This window comes from Heloderma suspectum, chromosome 12 (genome assembly GCF_057233095.1).
Source record: "Heloderma suspectum isolate Gila_16-S chromosome 12, 16-S_ref, whole genome shotgun sequence".
NCBI lineage: Eukaryota > Metazoa > Chordata > Lepidosauria > Squamata > Helodermatidae > Heloderma > Heloderma suspectum.
The window spans coordinates 26,420,154-26,440,405 of NC_139469.1; the positions used below are offsets into that span (position 1 = coordinate 26,420,154).

A 20,252-nucleotide genomic window follows, 5' to 3' on the forward strand; every position below is an offset into this window, starting at 1 on the left:
CAGCTGCAGTAACCCTTTCGAATGTTGGCAGAAAGTCCAACAGTTCTTGCAGCTAAGCTGTAGTAACCCCTTCTAACGTTGGTGCGAACCCCCAAGAAGGAGCAAAAGCGCCAAACAGCCTGACTACTCCGCAGCCTGAAACTCAGAGCCAGGAACTCATCAACGAGTACAGGGTTGAGCTGCCACAGGGATGGACTTACCAGTGATCTGAGGGATAACTAGCGAGTGTTCCATTTACAACCAAGGTAGCTGATCCTCCACCATCCAGGTTGATGGCATTGACCACGCCATGCTCCTTCAGGAAGTCAGCCATTTCCCAGAGGTTGAGGCTATGCAATGAAAGAGGGGAGACATGTAGGAAGAACAGCCTTGTACTGGGGGTGGGGAGAAGAACTAGGGATTGCAGTAGCACCGATGGGGGATTAGCCTTTTGCGTGTGCGTGTGTGTGAGAGAGAGAGAGAGAGAGAGAGAGTGTGTGTGAGAGAGAGAGAGGGAGGGAGGGAGGGAGGAGGAGAGAGAGAAAGAGTGTCTGAGTGGGAGAGGGGGGGAGAGGGGGGGGAGAGAGAGAGCGGGGGGAGAGAGAGGGGGGGAGAGAGAGAGGGGGGGGAGAGAGAGAGGGGGGGGAGAGAGAGAGGGGGGGAGAGAGAGAGGGGGGGAGAGAGAGAGGGGGGGAGAGAGAGGGGGGGGAGAGAGAGAGGGGGGGAGAGGGGGGGAGAGAGGGGGAGAGAGGGGGGGAGAGGGGGGAGAGAGGGGGGGAGAGGGGGGGAGAGAGGGGGGGAGAGGGGGGAGAGAGGGGGGGAGAGAGGGGGGGAGAGAGGGGGGAGAGAGGGGGGGAGAGAGGGGGGGAGAGAGGGGGGGAGAGTCTGTGTGAGAGAGGGAGAGGGTGAGAGAGAGACAGGGAGAGAGAAAAAAAAGAGAGAGAGGGAGAGAAAGAGTGTCTGTGTGAGAGAGGGAGAGGATGAGGGAGAGAGAGGGAGAGAGAATAAGAGAGAGAATGTGTGTGTGAGGGAGAAGGAGAGAAAGAGAGAGAGAAAAAGAGAAAGAGTGTCTGTGTGTGTGTGAGAGAGAGAGAGAGAGAGAGAGAGAGAGAGAGAGAGAGAGAGAGGGAGGGGGGAGGGGGAGAGAGTCTGTCAGAGAGAGAGAGAGAGGGAGAGAGAAAGGGAGACAGTGAGAGAGTGAGCGAGTGAGAGAGTGGGGGGGGGAGCATGCGAGTGCCAATGTGGATGCATCTGCCACAGCGTTCTAAACTTGGCTCGGTTCTGTTTAAGAAGACGCCTGATCCAGAACATAAACAGCTTTTTCACATGGTAAAGAACCCTAAATCATCGGCTTCCAACTGGCCATTTGTGAGACGCCCAGAGGATCTCCCAATCCACGCATGGCACACGTGCCTGCCTACTTCACGGTAGGCCCTAGGAAGCTGGATTCTTTACTCTGACCTCTCCAGGGCCGACGCGTTTAAAAAAGCAGCACTGGTCCACGGCATGCAGACACAACGAAAAAGACTCTCTCCCCAACCCCTGCCCCACCTCCAGGGAGAGATCCATCCAAGCCACAGATCACCAGGACCCCCGCGAGAGTGCTTGGGCTTAAAAAGCCCTGCAGGCTTACCCCCTTGTGTCCGTCTGCCCATCAATGTGCATCAGCACCAGCTGTCCTTGCCTGTCGTGCCCCACGGCCGTCCTGGCGGACACAGTATTGATGAACCGGTCAAACGACCCTGCCCGGAGAAAAGAGACATGCTGCAAGCAGCTGAGGACTCACCACTGCGCTGCACTTTTTCACTGAGCAAAACTGCTCCCTCAGTCAGAATGGCCTACAGCACCTCCCCCCGCATCCCCCTCCGTGTTGGCTTTAAGCTGGGCTGCCCATTACCTCTCCAATCATCAAGTCCACCAGGCAGACAAAAGGAACCCAAAAACAAACCATGGGTTAACCTGGGGTTGTTTAACCCACAAATGCCGCTATTTGGATGCCGCGGAAACAACCTACGAATGCCGCATTTGCGGGTTGTTCCTGGAAATGGCTCACCTGCAGCGCACATCCCCAAAATCCATGGGTTAATTGCCACCAAGCACCACCGTTCTCTCTGAACAGGGTCTAGAAGTGTGCTCTCGGCCCAACCGAGAGTGCACTTCTCCCTCCCGCCACCGTCTGCCTTTTGGCTACCATTGTGCATTGTATCCGTATCTATTTTGCGCCGAGACCACCCACATTCTGTAACAGGGATTTCTAGATCCTGCAGCCTGCATACCAGATGCCAATTTGCTCGATCCCTCTCTTATTTTGCACAATTTATCCCTCCGGTTCTGGTACTTCGGCACCATCTGTTCTGCTTCTGCTCAGTGTCACATCAAGGAAAGCCTCTGTCAGGCCTGGCGGCCTGTATTGGCAGAACCGCCACGGAGGTGGTGGGCGGTTAAAAGAGTGCCTCACTGACAGCTGGGGACTGGGCCTTTGGGCCTTTACCTGTTTGCTGCGTCTCGTCGCATTCCACTGCCCGGCTCTGGTTCACATACACCTCCCCGTCTCGCAACAGCCAAACCACCCCGCTCACGAGCTGCACGAAGGGGTTCTCTTTAGCCAACACCTCCTCCTCAGAGAGGTAGCTGGAAGAGACGACAGAGGGACCACGTTAAGGGGAGGGCAAAATATTTGGGAATCACAGGCGCAAAGGGCCGCTATCCTTGATGCCAGCCAGGGCGAGTATTGAGCGTCAGAATCAGTACTTTTTGGCTTATTTGCCTACAATTCTATGTTCTGTCTGCATTTTGAAAACAAAGTCAATTTCTGGTTAATTACAAGTGGGTATTTTAGGTTGGGCCTAGGCCCAACGGCAAAAGCCGGAGCACCTAGAGACCCATCTAATTCTGCTTAGCTAGCGACGCCTTGGAGAAGCTGGGGAAGGAGTCTGCAAAGATCCCTAGGGTGCAATCCTGTCTGGGCTCGGAGGCTGACGGGCATCCTATGCAGAGAGGGAGGAGTGCAGAGGTGATCTTCACCCCTGCACGCCTCCCTCTCTGCATTTTTGCTAGATGGGCGATTTTGGCCATCTAACTAGATCCCTAGGGTGCAATCCTGTCTGGGCTCGGAGGCTGATGGGCATCCTATGCAGAGAGGGAGGAGTGCAGAGGTGATCTTCACCCCTGCGCGCCTCCCTCTCTGCATTTTTGCTAGATGGGCGATTTTGGCCATCTAACTAGTGCTCTGCGGAGGGGGAGGGCAGGAGGCTGGGGAGGGCAGGAGGCTGGGGAGGGCAGGAGGCTGGGGAGGGCTCGGATCCACATTTCCCCAGCCCCCTCCCCGCCCACAGAAACACCCCCTTTCAGTCCTCGCTGACATTGTTTTGGGACCTTGGATAGGCAGCTGTCTGCAAGAGGGAGGCGAGCGCGGACTCCTGGTTCCGAGGTCGGAGCGCTGTCTCTGACTTTGGATCTAGGAATCTGAACTATCCTGTGGCCCCCGGACACTGTCCAGGGGCCACAGAATTGCTGTCTTAAATTAATTAATCCACTGGTGGTCATCTCTGCTGGAGTGTTGCACAGACTGAAAGCACAGGAGGGCGGGCTGTGCGCAGCATCTGCTGCCCGCTGCTTTTTGTGCTGGCCCCCGTTTCTGAAGCCAGCATCCTCAGCCCCGAGGCCTGCACACTAACAGAATGCCCCCGAGCATGTACAAAGCGTCATCCCCTGACCACAAAGAATTCTCCGCCGATCTCCAACCAGTTTGAAAGCGAGGTTCGGGCTCCTCCAGGCCTCCTTTTCAGAATTCATTCCTGCTGACAGAACTCAGAACCACCAGGGGCATCACAGCTATGTTACAACGTCTGCGTCAGCACGGTCAGAGCGTTGGGCTAGGACCGTGGAGACCGAGGGTCAAATCTCCACACAGCCATGAAACTCACTGGGTGACCTTGGACATAACCTTCCTCACAGGGTTGTTGTGAGGAGAAAATGGGGGTACCTTACCTGTCTCCTGAGAAACTTGTACGAGGGTCAAGAAGCAACAGTAAGAACCACACATGGAACAACCGATTGGTTCAAAATTGGGAAAGGAGTATGACAAGGCTGCATATTATCACCCTGCTTATTTAACTTATATGAAGAGTACATCATGAGAAACAACAGGTTGGATGAATCACAGGTCGGAATTAAGATTGCTGGGAGAATTATCAACAACCTCCGATACGCAGACAATACCACCCTAGTGGCAGAAAGCGAAGAGGATCTAAAGAGCCTCTTGTTGAGGGTGAAAGTGGAGAGTGCAAAAGCTGGTTTGAAACTCAACATTAAAAAAATGAAGATCATGGCATCTGGCCCCATCACTCCCTGGCATATAGAAGGGGAAGAAATGGAAGCAGTGACAGATTGTATTTTCTTGGGCTCCAAGATCACCGCAGACGGTGACTGTAGCCATGAAATTAAAAGATGCTTGCTCCTTGGGAGGAAAGCTATGGCAAACCTAGACAGCATAGTAAGAAGCACAGACATCACCTTGCCGACAAAGGTTTGCAGAATCAAAGCTATGGTTCTCCCAGCAGCAACGTATGGCTCTGAGAGCTGGACTATAAGGAAGGCTGAGCGCCGAAGAATTGATGCTTTCGAATTGTGGTGCTGGAGAAGACTCTTACGCGTCCCCTGGACTGCAAGGAGGTCAAATCAGTCCATCCTAAAGGAAATCAACCCTGAGTGCTCATTGGAAGGACAGATACTGAAGCTGAAGCTCAAATATTTTGGCCGCCTAATGCGAAGAGAAAACTCTCTGGAAAAGACCCTGATGCTGGGAAAGACGGAAGGCAAAAGGAGAAGGGGACGGCAGAGGATGAGATGGCTAGATAGCATCACCGATGCAATGAATATGGACTTGAGCACGCTCCGGGAGAGAGCGCAGGACAGGAAGGCCTGGCGTGCTATGGTCCATGGGGTCATGAAGAGTCGGATACAACTGAACGACAACAACAACAGAGAATCCATATATATGCCCTGAGCAACTTGCAGGATGCAACAAACATGTGCCATAGAAAAACAACCAGTACGGAGCCCTAACCGGAGGAGAAAAAAATGCTCTCTGGAGTCTAGGTTTGACAAGCTGGCATAACCTACGTCACGGTGCACCACCCTCAGCTCAATGGAGGAAGGGTGGAACAAAGACAAGAACAACCATAGTTCTGCCTTTATTGTCCCTCTCTCAAAATACTAGAACCCGGGATCACCCCGTGAAGTTAACTGGTGGGAGATTCAGGACAGAGAAAAGGAAGGGCTTCTTCACACAGCGCAGAGTTCAACTATGGACTTCACTTCCACAAGATGTAGTGATGGCCACCAACTTGGATGGCTTAAAAGGCGGTGAGACAAATCTTTGGGGGAGAAGGCTATCAATGGCTACTTGTCCTGATGGCTGTATGCTACCTCCAGTACCAGAGGCACTGAGCATATGTACACCTGGGGAATGTGAGCTGGGAACATGAGCAGGAAGGTGCTCTTGCACTCGTGTCCTGCTTGTGGGTTCCCCATGGGCAGCTGGTCAGCCACAGTGTGAACAGGATGCTGGACTAGATGGACCATTGGGCTGATCCAGCAGGGCTCTTCTGATGTTCTGAAGTGCTAACAGTACATTAAAGCGGGGGATGCCCAACGTCTGTACCCCAAAGTGGCCCCTGGGAAGACAAAGGTTGGGTTTGGACCATCACGGGGGTAAAAGAAGCCATTGTGGCTCTCCCACCCTGCCCTGCATAATTAGCCGTGATGCAGCGCAGGTCGCTGTGTCGTGCCATGTGCCGGGTTTGCACAGCGGGGATAGCGTCTAACCCACCCTACAACATGCAGGAGTGGGAACCTGCATTGCAGGTAATTATGCAAATCGTGACCATGCGCATGGCACATCTGGGGGCAGTGAGGGAGAAGCCACGATGGCTTCTTTCATCCCCATGATCGTCCAAACACCCTCAGAGTGCGACTGTGAGGCCAAAAACGCATGTGCCACAGTACTGACCTCTTCATGACGCTTGCGCCATCCAGACGCAACGCCTTTCCAGCCCAAGAGTGCTAAGCATCCACAGAGATATGAACGTTTCCATAAAAAGGTAAAGGTGTCCCCAACCAGTCGTGCTCGACTCTAGGGTGCGGTGCTCATCCCCGTTTCTAAGCCGAAGAGCCAGCGCTGTCCCAAGATGCTTCCGTGGTCATGTGGCCGGCATGACTGAACACCGAGGTGCACGGAACGCTGTTACCTTTCCCGCCGAGGCGGTACCTATTTATCTACTTGCAATTTCTTGCTTTCGAACTGCTAGGTTGGCAGAAGCTGGGACTGAAGACGGGAGCTCACTCCGTCACGCGGCACTCGGGTCTCGAACTGCTGTCCTGCCGACCTTCTGGTCTGCAGTTCAGCGTCTTAACCACTAAGCCGCCCCAAACCAGACAGGCTGCGTTCTAGTGTGGGATCGCTACTCCCACAAGCTTGAAAACGTTTGTGGCGGAGTCACCGCCAGGCAGAAAAACAACAGCTTAGGGGGCTGCGTTCAGACCATGGATCTCCAGTTGCCCACACCTGGTTTAAAGGGAACAATTATGCCCCTGGAAAAGTGGATGAGTTCTTACCCGAAGACCAGAGTGCCATCTTTCCGGATCCCAAACTGAGCGTTCTGCGTCCCGCTGGAGGTCTGCACCAGCTGCTCGTCACTCACAATGTTTCCAAAGCACTTGCCTGTCTCCATGTCAAAATAGCCCCCGTTCTGGGCCACAAGGCACTTGCCACGTCTCGCAGCCCCTTCCACAGTCTCCCTGCTGTGGGAACGGCAGCCTCCCGGCCCGCCAGGTTCTAGAACAGAAAATGTCCTCAGGGGGTCTTTCACAGTAGTGAGGTGGCCGTATACTTGCCGACGATTCTGGCCCTCTGGAGGGAAATAGGAAACGAAGCTCCGTGTGACGGCCGGCAGGGAGACGCTGCTGTTGTCGGCGGGCCAGGATTCGTGGGTCGCATTGCCGCCCAGGAGAGCTTGACAATCTCGGATGTACCGATGACGATGCGGCGGCCCATGGCGCGGGGGAAGATACGGCAGTAACAGATCATCATTTAATGAATTCCTGAAAGTCAGCAAGTTTCAAACGTCAATAATACACTGTTTCATTCAGAGACAAAACACATCTTCTTCCAGCAATCTTCCAAATAAAAATTCCACATCAGAACAAACTTTGATGGAAGACAGGACATTTGGAAAAAAACGTTATAAAATATATATTGTTAGCAAAAAGATTTCAACAGAAATACAAAGAAAAAAAGTAGTTTCAACATAGGGTTTATTCAATTCTTTTTGCAAGAATTAATAACAGGTTTCCACTTTCTTTTGTTTCCCATCTAATCTCTCCTGTTCTAATACAAGTTAATTTAGCCAGCGCTACTACATCCCACTTTTTATTTCACCGATCTTACAAAGAAGGAAGTTTCTGAGATCTCCATTTTTTCACATATAATATCCTGGCAGCAACAAGTTTCAAACATCAGTAATACAGTTTTAGTTTGCATCTAGATGTCAACCTATCCTGACAGTTCAAGGTAAGCAACAGGACCTCACTAAGATAATAAACACATAAAGCATAAATAGGTTTTTAAACTTCCTTCTCTTCAACTACCTCCTCAAAGCTCATCTTTTCCACATTGCCTTTGGTTTATCCACTTAATCCTAATTCCAGACAGTAGCTACATCAAGCATCATTATTATTATTATTATTATTATTATCCCACCTTTTCCCCAATACTGGGACTCAAGGTGGCTTTACAACATTAAAACGTGTACAATTAAAACCTATAAATAGAAATAAAAATACAAGTGTACAAAAGTTAAAAAATATAATTAAATCATCAATATTAAATATTAATATTTAATTAGGATCAGAATCCATAGTTTTGCTCTCAGGCTCACCAGTAAGAAGTGTTACATTGGTGGGTGCAGGAACAGGGCCTTCCCAGAGGCGGCCCCACATTTTTGGAACTCCCTCTCCAGGGAAATACATATAGCTTTGTCATGGCTCTGAGGACTGTTTTATTCCAGTCTGCATTCGGATGGATGTACTCCACTTGAAGAATTTTAGTTGCTGGTGGTTTTAAATGAATGTTAAGGGTTACATTATAAATGTTATTTTCATGTTTTTAAAACTATGTAAACTGCCTTGTCGGGGCAGTATGCCATGAAAGGTGGGTTACAAACCTTTTTAGAGTGCAACCCTATGGTCCCTGGAAGAGCTTTCAGCACCACATTCTCTTCACTCTAAGTCTGCTATTGGGCATTAAGTTACAGGCATAATTAGGAAAGGAACTGTGAATAAAACTGCCAATATCATACTGCCCTTATACACATCTTTGGTGCGGCCACATTTGGAATACTGTGTCCAATTCTGGTCACCGTGCCTAAAAAAAATATATTGTAGAGCTGGAAAAAGGGCAGAAAAGGGCAGCTAGAATGATCTAGTTGGAAAAAGCTATGTGGGAAGAACCTATGTGGGAAGGTTACAACAGCTGGGATTGTATAGCTTGGGAAAAAAGCAAGTAAGGGGAGACATGATAGAAGTGTACAAAATGATGCCTGGTGTGGAGAATGTGGAGAGGGAAATATTTTTCTCCCGCTCTCTTAATACTAGAACCCAGGGTCATCCCATGAAGCTGATGGAGATTCAAGACAGGTAAAAGGAAGGACTTCTACATGCATTGCATCGTTACATTATGGATTTCACCTCCACAAGATGTAGTGATGGCCACCAACTTGGATGGCTTTAAAAGGGGGTTAGACAACTTCATGGAGAAGACTATCAACAGCTACTAGTCCTGATGGCTATATGCTACCTCCAGTATCGGAGGCAGTGTGCCTGTATGCTCTGGTTGCTGGGGAACATGGGTGGGAGGGTGCTGTTGCACTCGTGTCCTGCTTGTGGGTTCCTGGTTGACAGCTGGTTGGTCGCTGTGTGAACAGAATGCTGGACTAGATGGACCTGTGGTCTGATCCAGCAGGGCTCTTCTTATATTCTTACAGTCAAAAAACAGAGATCTCTTTAAAAGACTGTCTTCATTTCTTCAGAAGTCACTCATCGGTTAAACATTCTTCCATTATTGTTCATTTTGCTTATGTCATAAGCACAGCATGTTCCTTCCCATATCTGTCACTTACATCTAGGATGGGAAAGATAACAAAAAACTCAAGTTGGAGACCGCAGCCAACTGCCACTAAGCAACGTGCAAGTTGAGCAGGTGACAGACAAAGCTCGACTGCAAAGTTGATGTGCTTGGGCAAGGAGAAACTCTGTGCTGACTGTGCAGCTTCGCCAAACTGGATCTTAAGGAAACATAAAAGGTAAAGGTAAAGGTGTCCCCAACCAGTCGTGTCCGACTCTAGGGTGCGGTGCTCATCCCTGTTTCTAAGCCGAAGAGCCAGCGCTGTCCGAAGACGCTTCCGTGGTCATGTGGCCGGCGTGACTGAACACCGAGGTGCACGGAACGCTGTTACCTTTCCCGCCGAGGCGGTACCTATTTATCTACTTGCAATTTCTTGCTTTCGAACTGCTAGGTTGGCAGAAGCTGGGACTGAAGACGGGAGCTCACTCCGTCATGCAGCACTCGGGTCTCGAACTGCTGACCTGCCGACCTTCCAGTCTGCAGTTCAGCGTCTTAACCACTAAGCCACCGCGGCCCCAAACATAAGGAAACATACACGTTCTATAAGCACATGAATAGCTGCTTTGAGGCTTTAGGTGAAGAGAGAGGCTTTACAAAATCGACCCTGCTCAAGTGAACATAAAAACATCAGAAAAACCCGGAGGTGCATCAAATCAAAGGCACATCTTGCTCAGCATTCTGTTCCCACAGTGGCCAAATAGATGTCTCTGGGAAGCTGATAAGGAGAACAAAAGTGCAATAGCACCCCCCTGCTCATGTTCCCCAGTGACTGGTAATGAGAGGCAAATGAGGTAATAATAGATATAATATATAAGCCATTACATATACTAGCCACTGAAAGCCTGATCCTCCATGCCTTTAAAGCAGACAGAAATTAAGCAGTCCAAGTTTTCCTATTATGCTGCCTCTATCACATCTGCAGAGTGGTGCCCCAGGAGGCTGTTCCAAGTGGTCCGGAGCCTGGTCGGTCCTGTGGCTCCGGAACCACTGGGGCATTCTAAGGCCTCCTGTGAGGCCTTGGCAAGGCACTTTGCAGATAAAATTGATCAGATTAGGTGTGTTACTCTGCACGCTGTGGATACAGTTAGTGAGCAAGAGGCGGCCTGTGGCAAACCGGTTTTGTGGGATCGGTTCCAGCTTCTTCCTCCTGATGAAGTGGACAAGGTGCTTTCATCTGTAAGGCCGACCACCTGCTTACTTGAACCTTGCCCATCTTGGCTCATTATGGGCTGCAGAGAGAGACTGGGTGAGTGGATCAGGGCGGTGGTGAATGCCTCCCTTGAGGAGGGAATGATGCCATCAGCCCTCAAGGAGGCAGTGATAAGTCCGCTCTTAAAGAAGCCCTCCTTGGATCCTCAAGTTCTGAACAACTTTCGCCCAGTCTCAAATCTGCCATTTTTGGGCAAGGTGATTGAGTGGGTGGTGGCGATGCAGTTGAAGGCACACTCGGAAGAAACTGATTATCTAGACCCATTTCAGTCAGGCTTCAGGCTTGGGCATGGGACAGAAACGGCCTTGGTCGCCTTGGTAGATGATATGAGGAGGGCTCTGGATAGGGGTGAATGCTCCTTCCTTGTTCTCCTCGACCTCTCAGCAGCTTTTGATACCGTTGACCATGGTATCCTCCTGGAGGGGTTGGGCATTGGAGACACCGTACTGCGGTGGTTCCGGTCCTTCCTCTCCGGCAGGTACCAGAGGGTAGCACTGGGAGAGGAGGTTTCGGACCCGTGGCCACTTACTTGTGGGGTGCCACAGGGTTCCATCCTCTCCCCGATGCTATTTAACATCTATGTGAAGCCGCTGGGGGCTATCATCAGGAGGTTTGGGGTGCAGTGTCATCAATATGTGGATGACACGCAGCTCTACCTCTCATTCAAATCTTCACCAAGGTTGGCTATAGAATCCCTGTCCAAATGTCTGGAGACGGTGAGTGGCTGGATGGGGAGGAATAAGCTGAAGCTGAACCCTGACAAGACCGAGGTACTTTTGGTGGGAGACAAGAGGAGGCTGGGGGATGTTGACCTGGTGTTGAATGGGGTATGGTTACCCTTGAAAGACCAGGTCCGCAGCCTGGGGGTCATTTTGGACTCCCAGCTGTCCATGGAGGCTCGGGTGTCAGCTGTGAGCCGGACAGCACTGTATCAACTCCATCTGATACGGCGGCTGCGCCCCTTCCTTCCCGACCATCTGCTCCCATCGGTAGTACATGCCCTGGTCTCCTCTCATTTAGACTACTGTAATGAGCTCTACATGTGGTTACCCTTGAAGACGGTTCGGAAACTGCAGCTGGTACAGAACACGGCGGCTCGCCTGATTAAAGGCAGCTGCCGGCAAGATCACATCACTCCAGTGCTGAAGGAGTTGCACTGGTTACCAGTTGTTTTCCGGGCCAAATTCAAGGTGTTGGTTTTGACCTTTAAAACCCTATATGGTTCCGGCCCAGCCTATCCTAAGGAGCGCCTCCAGCAGCACCAGACAGGCCGCTTAACAAGATCAGCCTCGGATGGCCTTCTCTCTGTCCCATCAGCCAGGACAACTAGACTGGTGGGGACGAGAGAGGGGGCCTTTTCTGTGGTGGCCCCCACTCTGTGGAACTCCCTCCCTACGGAACTCCGCCATGCCCTCTCTTTAATGAGCTTCCGTCGTGCATTAAAAACGTGGTTGTTCAGGCAGGCATTTGGGATGGGTTAGGGTATTTTAGAAAATGTTTTTATTGTAGAATTTTATTGTTTTAAACTGTTTTATTGTATGTTGTACATCGCCCAGAGTGGCTGGGTGACCAGCCAGATGGGCGATTAATAAATTTAATAATAATAATAATAATAATAGTAATTCCTATGCTTATGGAAAAGCTCCACTCAATTAATTTGTGTGTATTGGGCCACAGTTAAAGTCACTGGAACAAGGCCAGCGACCAAGAAAAAAGAAGCAACCCTACTTGCATACAAGGCAGCATACAAACTTATGCATATACACATAAGTTCCAGAACAGAACTACATCGCAAGAAGGAGTGAGCAAAAGGGAAAAGAGGCTTCGCGTGCGCACACACACACACACAGTTCAAAGGAAAGCCAGCTCTGCAAATGCAGTAACGTAAGAATGGAAATCTCCTAGGTGGCAGAATAGACTTCACTGCTTCAGACAACAGGTGTGGTGGGGTACTATTTTTGAATACTCTCCCACATTTAAAGACGTCCCTGCAAGTGCTTCCCCCCCCCAAAAAAAAACTTCTACCTTTCAACAGGAATGTGAAGAAAAAAAAGTAGTTTCAACATCAGATTTATTCCATTCTTTTTACAAGAATCGGTTTCCACTTTTCTTTGGTTTCCCATCGTCTAACCTCTCATGTTAGATGTCAACAAAGGTCCGCATAGTTCAAGCAATGGTCTTCCCCGCAGTAACCTATGGCTGAGAGAGCTGGACCATAAGGAAGGCTGAGCGAAGGAAGATAGATGCTTTTGAACTGTGGTGCTGGAGGAAAATTCTGAGAGTGCCTTGGACTGCAAGAAGATCAAACCAGTCCATGCTCCAGGAAATACAGCCAGACTGCTCTCTTGAGGGAATGATATTAAAGGCAAAACTGAAGTACTTTGGCCACATAATGAGAAGAAAGGGCACCCTGGAGAAGATGCTGATGCCAGGGGAAGTGGAAGGCAAAAGGAAGAGGGGCCGACCAAGGGCAAGGTGGATGGATGATATTCTGGAGGTGACGGACTCGACCTTGGGGGAGCTGGGGGTGGCGCCGGCCGACAGGAAGCTCTGGCGTGGGCTGGTCCATGAAGTCACGAAGAGTCGGAAGCGACTGAGCGAATAAACAACAACAACAACCTCTCATGTCCTGAGTTAATTTAGCCATCGCTGCTGGGTCACGGAATCATAGAATAGTAGGGTTGGAAGGGGCCTACAAGGCCCTACTTTTTATCACACTGATCTTACACAGAAGAAAGTTTCTGAGACCGGCAGTTTTTCTAACAGCAAAAAGTATATCCCAGACGAAGATTCGAGCCCACTTATCTCCTTACCTTGCTAGTTTTCTACCTGCAGGGGGCCTGAAGAATGCAGGGGGGGGGGCACTGAAGAACAGGGCTGCTGAAGAATTCTATCTCCTCGGGACTCCACTACTTCGCTTTGCTCCGTGTGCAGATACAGCTAAAGGCCCTCCGGAGGGGGCTGAGGAGGCGCTTACGGGTGGACAGCCCCCCGCGCCTTGCCTCGGAACACTTACCCGCCCACGGCGCCGCTCTGAACCCCCAGGAAGCAGCACAGCAGCAGCGAGGAGGAAGCAGCCAGGGCAGCCGCCGGTCTCTGCCTCTTATCCAGGACACGCACCAGGCGCTCCATGGAGGCCGCCATATTGAGCCGACTACGCCGTCACATGACGACAAGTCGTCACGTGACGGTGACTCGGAAGAGCAGGTTTGCAAAGGGGGAATGGAGAAGCACAGGTGGGCTCGCTGCGCCCTCTGGTGGCCGGCTGGCGGAATCGCGGGACTTGCTAGCCAAAGAGTTATTGGTTGATGGGTTGGTTGGTTGTTTTATTATAGTTTTATTTATTGGTTGCATTTCTATGCCGAAGCTCTCTGGGCGGTTCACAACAATTAAAAGCATAAAATGCATTATAAAACTGTCAAGTATAATGACTGTAAAGTAAGATTATTCTTACCTTTTTTATTATAGTTTTATTTATTTGTTACATTTCTATGCCGCCTAATCGCCGAAGCTCTCTGGGCGGTTCACAACAATTAAAAGCATAAAATACATTATAAAACTGTCAAGTATAATGACTGTAAAGTAAGATTATTCTTATCATTTTTTAATTATAGTTTTATTTATTGGTTGCATTTCTATGCCGCCCAATCGCCGAAGCTCTCTGGGCGGTTCACAACAATTAAAAGCATAAAATACATTATAAAACCGTCAAGTATAATGACTGTAAAGTAAGATTATTCTTATCATTTTTTTTATTATAGTTTTATTTATTGGTTACATTTCTATGCTGCCCAATCGCCGAAGCTCTCTGGGCGGTTCACAACAATTAAAAGCATAAAATACATTATAAAACTGTCAAGTATAATGACTGTAAAGTAAGATTATTCTTATCATTTTTTAATTATAGTTTTATTTATTGGTTGCATTTCTATGCCGCCCAATCGCCGAAGCTCTCTGGGCGGTTCACAACAATTAAAAGCATAAAATACATTATAAAACTGTCAAGTATAATGACTGTAAAGTAAGATTATTCTTATCATTTTTTTTATTATAGTTTTATTTATTGGTTACATTTCTATGCTGCCCAATCGCCGAAGCTCTCTGGGCGGTTCACAACAATTAAAAGCATAAAATACATTATAAAACTGTCAAGTATAATGACTGTAAAGTAAGATTATTACCAGTTTTTAAATTTTATTTTATTTATTATAGATTTATTTATTTATTTATTTATGAACTGTGGGTTAGCATGTTGTCTGAATCCAGTGCATTTTTGCAGGGTGGCTTATTTTTCTTGAACAAGCCACCCGGAGAATCCATGGTTTGTTGTTGGGTTGTGAACTATGGGTTGTTCATGGTTAACAAACCATGGTTTGTTAGCGCAGCTGGCTTCAGACAACATGATAAAAGTTCAGTGTGAAGGAGCCCAAGATGTATCTGCAATCATCCCGCAGAAATGTAGCATTTCTAAGACCCTGGGGAAGTTGCTGAACCCTAACGAATAACAGCTAGAGCTGAGCCAAAATTTCTCAGAAAGCATTTTTCTCAGAAATGTCCTGAATTTCCCCAAATTCGATTCCCCAGTTTTTGGTGGGTTTCGCCTTCCCTCTCCCCCACCCTGCAATGCCATCGAATGATGTTAGGTATGGGGTATTGTGGAGAATGCAAAATGAGGGCCAGGCTGCTAACACAGGTGTTGCAGAGGCAATGGAACAACAACAACCTTTAGGAAAAAAGAAAGAAGCTGTGCTACAACCCTTGGCAAGCCCTTCCCGTGAGAAATTGTTGGAGGATTTCTCCTACTTCTGGAGAAATTCAGTGAAATTGTCCCCCCAATTTCTCTGCCCACGAATAGGGTGGAGAATTTCAAGAGGTCATTTGTGCACAGCTCAGTCAGCTTTACAAAATCCAAAGCTGAAATGGGGCTTTAATCAAAGCATTCAGTTATGAACAGTTTCTTTACCAAACTTGCATTTTGAACCCAGAACTGCACAAGTCAAATGTTGCCAGTGTCTGTGTCATTTTTGCCATCTAACTTACATAGGAATTATATTGCCAATTTGAGCATTTAGAAGCATTTAAACCTGATCATTGTGGTATTGGACTTTAGTATGCCCAATTATCTTTCTCGTACGCAACGCTTTAGAAGGTCCGTCAGCTGCTATCTGTCGCTGTCCGGTTGATTTGCAGGAGATCAGCAAGGGGTTCTGACTCCCAATTGTTTAAGAATAGTAAGAACAAAAAGATGACTCACTGCCCTACCCTAAAGTAGGTAGAAAAGAGGAGAACTGGGAGTGTGGGAATCAGGAATGAATTTTTGTGCAAAAGGACGATAAACTCAGTTCTGACAGAAACACAACTTCCTGGGCTGAGCATGTGCTCAGAGGGCTCTGTCACACAGAGCTTTTATCCTGCAATTGAGATTGCGCCTTCACGGAAGTTTGTGGGCTCTTTACATGACGCAGCACTCATCCAGGGCGTCTCCTGCACTAAATGCCCTTTGTTCCGTTTTTAAATAGATTGCAGATAATGACCTATCAAATTACGCCATTGCGTTCTGCTTCAGTTTCCTCCGTGAAAAGAGTAAAAGAGGCAAGAAGAGGAGCGAGATCAATGAAAGATACTGGAAGACTCAGATACGGGGAGAAGGAGGGGGAAGGGGAGGGGGAAAAGGAAGCGTGTGAAAAAGGGCGTCGTCATGATCCTGCATTTAAAATAGAAGCAGAAAGCCCTGTTTTAAATGCAGGATTTTAGGCTGGTGTAGAGATGCCCAGAGACAACTTGTTAATTCTATGTATTTCTCCCTCCCTGCCTCTCCCCCTCCCCCTGCCCCATGGCCCGCTGTTCCTATTTTGCACTTGGCTCTGGTTGTTGGACCTTGAGGTTCTGGTAAAAATCTAAGGGCGCAGTCCTATGCATGTTTAGACAGAAAATAGCCCTACAACTCCCAGCATGCCCCAGCTGGGAGTTGTAGGACATTTTTTTCCTGTCTAAACATGCATAGGACTGTGCCCTAAGTAGATCCTGCAATCTTAAAGTCCTCCCACCCCTGGTTTAGAGTTTTCCCAGACATGGTTTGGAATGGAGATGTTAGCAAAAGTAGGCCATGGAGTAGATCTTATTAGTTGTTGCTTTTTCAATCATGAAATATTATTTTATTTCGAAATGAAGTTAACAAAATAAAGGCAAAAAAAGAACACACATAATAATAAATCAAAATCACTAAAGAAACGAAGGAATTCACTCATTATAAATCTTAGTCTATAACTGATGTGCTTATGGAACATCTACAGTAAAACAGCCTAAGTAGAAGCCCAATACCTAATGAAAGTAAAAATATACGTTATACAACATATAAAAGGAGCGTGTGTGAGTGTATGTCATTTGGCGTGCATTAATCAGAAAAAATACAGGCTGGAATTTGATCAAAAGTTTGAAGAGCTTCAACATCAGAAATAACCTGAAATGCTGCTGCCATAATATCATTCTTTGGGTTAGGATCCTTTGCTTCCTACACTTGCTGAGTAAGCTTATACATACAGTCTCCCACATTTTATCAATCCATTCATTTCTTGTGGTCAGCGGTGATCTAGATATCATGTCCCAACAGGGCTTTTTCATTTGCCGAGGCCTCTGTGTGATTTTGCTTTTTGTGCAGAGTACCGCACCTTTCATGAAAAGCTGTCAGGAAAAGGAGACAGGTGACTCTGGCTCATCCCTTTCAATCGCACGGCGGGGCCGAATCCAGCAAGGGCAGTGATTTGGAATGCAGCTGTGTCAAACATACCCAGGGCAAGTCTGTTGACTCTGCCAGCAGACAAATCCGGAGGGGGAGATTTTAAAGTAGCCATTATGGTCCATGTCAAGTGGTTATTTGCAGGCACAGTGCATAGTTAAACTATGGAATTCTTCCCGTAGCATGTAGTTAAACTGTAGAATTACCTATCATCAGGTGGAGTGGTAGCCAGGAATTTGTATGGCTTTGAAAGGGGATTGGACAAATTCATGGAGGTTAAGGCTATCAAGAGTACTAGTCATGATGGCTATATATTATTTCCAGTATCTGAGGCAGTGTGCCTATGTAACCAGTGGCTGGGGAACATAAGCAAGAGGGTGTTATTGCACTCATGTCCCGCTTGTGGGTTTCCCGTGGGTAACTGGTCAGCCACTATGTGAACAGAATGCTGGTCTAGATGGACCCTTGATCTGATCCAGAAGGGCTCTTCTTATGTTCATATATGACTGGCCATTCATCATTTTTGTGTAATTACTGTAACAGGGCATGGAATGTACTATTTAAGCTAACCCAGACAGCTTGGTGAGCCAAAGGAGGTATTTTTTTTAAATTGTATTTATTATTGCATTTATATCCCACCTTTTTTCCTCTTCCAAGGAATCCAAGGCTGGCTGGGGAATGCTGGGAGTTGTAGGATTTTTTTCTGTCTAAACATGCATAGGATTGTGCCATTAAAGTGTTTTTATTCAGCTCCTCAGCCCAGAGCAGATTATATATAATCATATTACTAGACAGTCCCTGCCTGCAAGCTTATAAGATGTGATACCCAAGGAAAAAAGGAGCGAGGAGGGATTATGGGAAAAAATAAGTGTTTCAGCAGGGCTGGTAGGAAGGCCAGCTCTCCCACTCATCTCCTTCAGTATAGTCTTCTGGAACTGCTGGTCGTGGTGACAGTTGAGGAAGGAGGAGCATTATTATTATTATTATATCATTATGCTGGGGCTTGATTATTAGATATTGTTTCTTGTTCTTGATGTCTAGGAAACCTACAAAATCAAACCCCCATCAAAGAATTGATACTGCCAGGCTTCTCAAACCATCCTGAGTTACAACCCTTTTTCTTCTTGCTGTTCTCCATCATTTACACATTGACCTTGATGGGTAATCTGGTCATTTTTCTGGTCATCATGGCCAACAGCCATCTCCATACCCCCATGTAGGGATGTACGAAAGTCACTTACCTTTCCGCGGATTATGTTGATGGTGGGGGGGAGGCGTTCCGTCCCTCCCCCCGGAATCCTCGACGGGGGGGAGGCGATCCGTTCCTCCCCCCCCCCCGGAATCCTTGACGGCCGGCTGTGCTCCGCAGCAGCTCTGCGGAGCAGCCGGGCAGGCCCAGCCCAGCCCAGCGCCGCCCACAGCCGGATTTCCGGCTGCGGAGGGCTCTGGGGGAAAAAACAACAACAAAAAACCGCGTATGCAAATGGCGGCGGCTACAGCCGCCGCCATTTGTGTTCCTTATTTTTAACCGTCTTAATCTACGTAAATATTTACGTAGACTATGATGGCGAAAATAAAGGGGAACGCAAATAGCGTAGCGGGCACTATTTGCGTCCCTTTTTGATTCACTGTTTTAGCCTACGTAAATATTTACGTAGACTAAGATGGCCAAAAATAGGGAACGCCCGCCGCCGTTTGCGTACACGGTTGTTTTTTCTTTTTTTTAACCCAGCCATGATAGGCTATGTAAATCTTTACGTAGCCTATCACGTCGGTTTTTGTTTTTTAACCCAGCCATGATAGGCTACGTAAATCTTTACGTAGCCTATCATGTCGGGGTTTTGGGGGGAGTGTTACAAGACAAATGGCGGCGGCGGCCAGTCGGAAGACCAGCCGCCGCAGCCGCCGCCGCCCGGAAGATCCGCCCCAGGTAAGTCTCGTCCCAGGGGGGATCCGCAAGGGGGCAGGGGGTGGCAGGCCGTTCCGCCACAGATTTTGGGGGGCCGAATGCACTGGCATTCGGCCTCACCGAGATCCATGGCGGAATTCTCTGACATCCCTACCCCCATGTACTTCCTTCTCGGCAACTTGTCCTTCATAGACCTTTGCTATATGACAGCCACCGTTCCTCAAATGCTGGCAAACTGCCTCTAGGATTCCAAGGCCATCTCCTATGTTGGGTACATGGTCCAAATCTTTTCCCTCATTTCTTGCATTGGGTCAGAGTGCATCCCCCTAGCAGTGATGGCTTACGACAGGTACGTCGCCATATGCCACCCGCTACTGTACACGGTCATTATGAACAGGAAGGTCTGCGTCCAGATGGTGGCTGGGTCATGGATGAGCGGTCTCCTGATCTCCCTCATGCACACGCTGTTGACATCCATCTTGTTCTTCTGTGGGCCCAAGGAGATCCGCCATTTCATGTGCGACATTCCTCCACTCTTGGAGCTGTCCTGCACAGATACAGCCCTTAATAACATTGTGCTCCACACAGCCAGCGTGTTAATTGGCATCATCCCCTGCTTCTTCATCATTGCCTCCTATATCTTCATAGCGTTCACCATCCTCCGAATCCATTCGGCTGAGGGCAGGCACAACGTCTTCTCCACTTGCACATCCCACCTCACGGTGGTCATTACGTTCTTTGGAACAGCTTTGTTTAATTACAACCGGCCCAATGTGGGCTATTCATTGGATGTGGACTCAACTCTGGTCTCAACTCTGTACTGCATTGTCACCCCCATGTTAAACCTAATCATACACAGCCTACGGAAAGAAGAAGTGAAGGCAGCACTGCAAAAACTAGCCAGTAGAAAATGGGACATATTCTAAAATGAGGTGTATGGAAGGTAGATCTGGATCTACTGACAGATCTCATAAGAACATTGGAAGCTGCCTTATAATGAGTCAGCTCACTGGTCCATCTATCCCAATATTGACTGGGTTCACACAATACACTAACCCACACTCAATGGTTCAGGGTGGATTATTGTTGAACTGTGGGCTGTTGCTGTACCGTGGGTTATCATATTGTCTGAACCTAGCACGTTTTCCCAGGATGGCTTGTTAGCCATGTGGTGTGGCTTATTTTTCTCACACAAGCTACCTTGAGAACTCATGGTCTGTTGCTGGGTTGTTCA

General features: G+C 48.4%; 1 protein-coding gene and 1 pseudogene across 2 annotated transcripts in view; one reads left to right on the plus strand and one right to left on the minus strand.

The window, feature by feature from the left end:
• Window positions 1–13,519, minus strand: part of NAGPA (N-acetylglucosamine-1-phosphodiester alpha-N-acetylglucosaminidase) — a 28,617-nt gene extending 15,098 nt beyond the window's left edge. For both annotated transcript variants that reach the window (XM_084818880.1, XM_084818881.1), the window contains exons 1-5: window positions 13,390–13,519; window positions 6,598–7,083; window positions 2,471–2,610; window positions 1,613–1,721; window positions 201–329 (exon numbers count right to left, since the gene is read on the minus strand). In XM_084818880.1, the coding sequence (XP_084675006.1) occupies window positions 201–329; window positions 1,613–1,721; window positions 2,471–2,610; window positions 6,598–7,083; window positions 13,390–13,517 (992 nt within the window). In that variant the 5' untranslated portion in view covers window positions 13,518–13,519. The remainder of the gene's footprint in view (window positions 1–200; window positions 330–1,612; window positions 1,722–2,470; window positions 2,611–6,597; window positions 7,084–13,389) is intronic.
• A 20-nt stretch (window positions 13,520–13,539) lies between these two features.
• LOC146336743 (olfactory receptor 5V1-like) lies at window positions 13,540–19,944 on the plus strand (annotated as a pseudogene).
• Window positions 19,945–20,252: the final 308 nt, after the last annotated feature.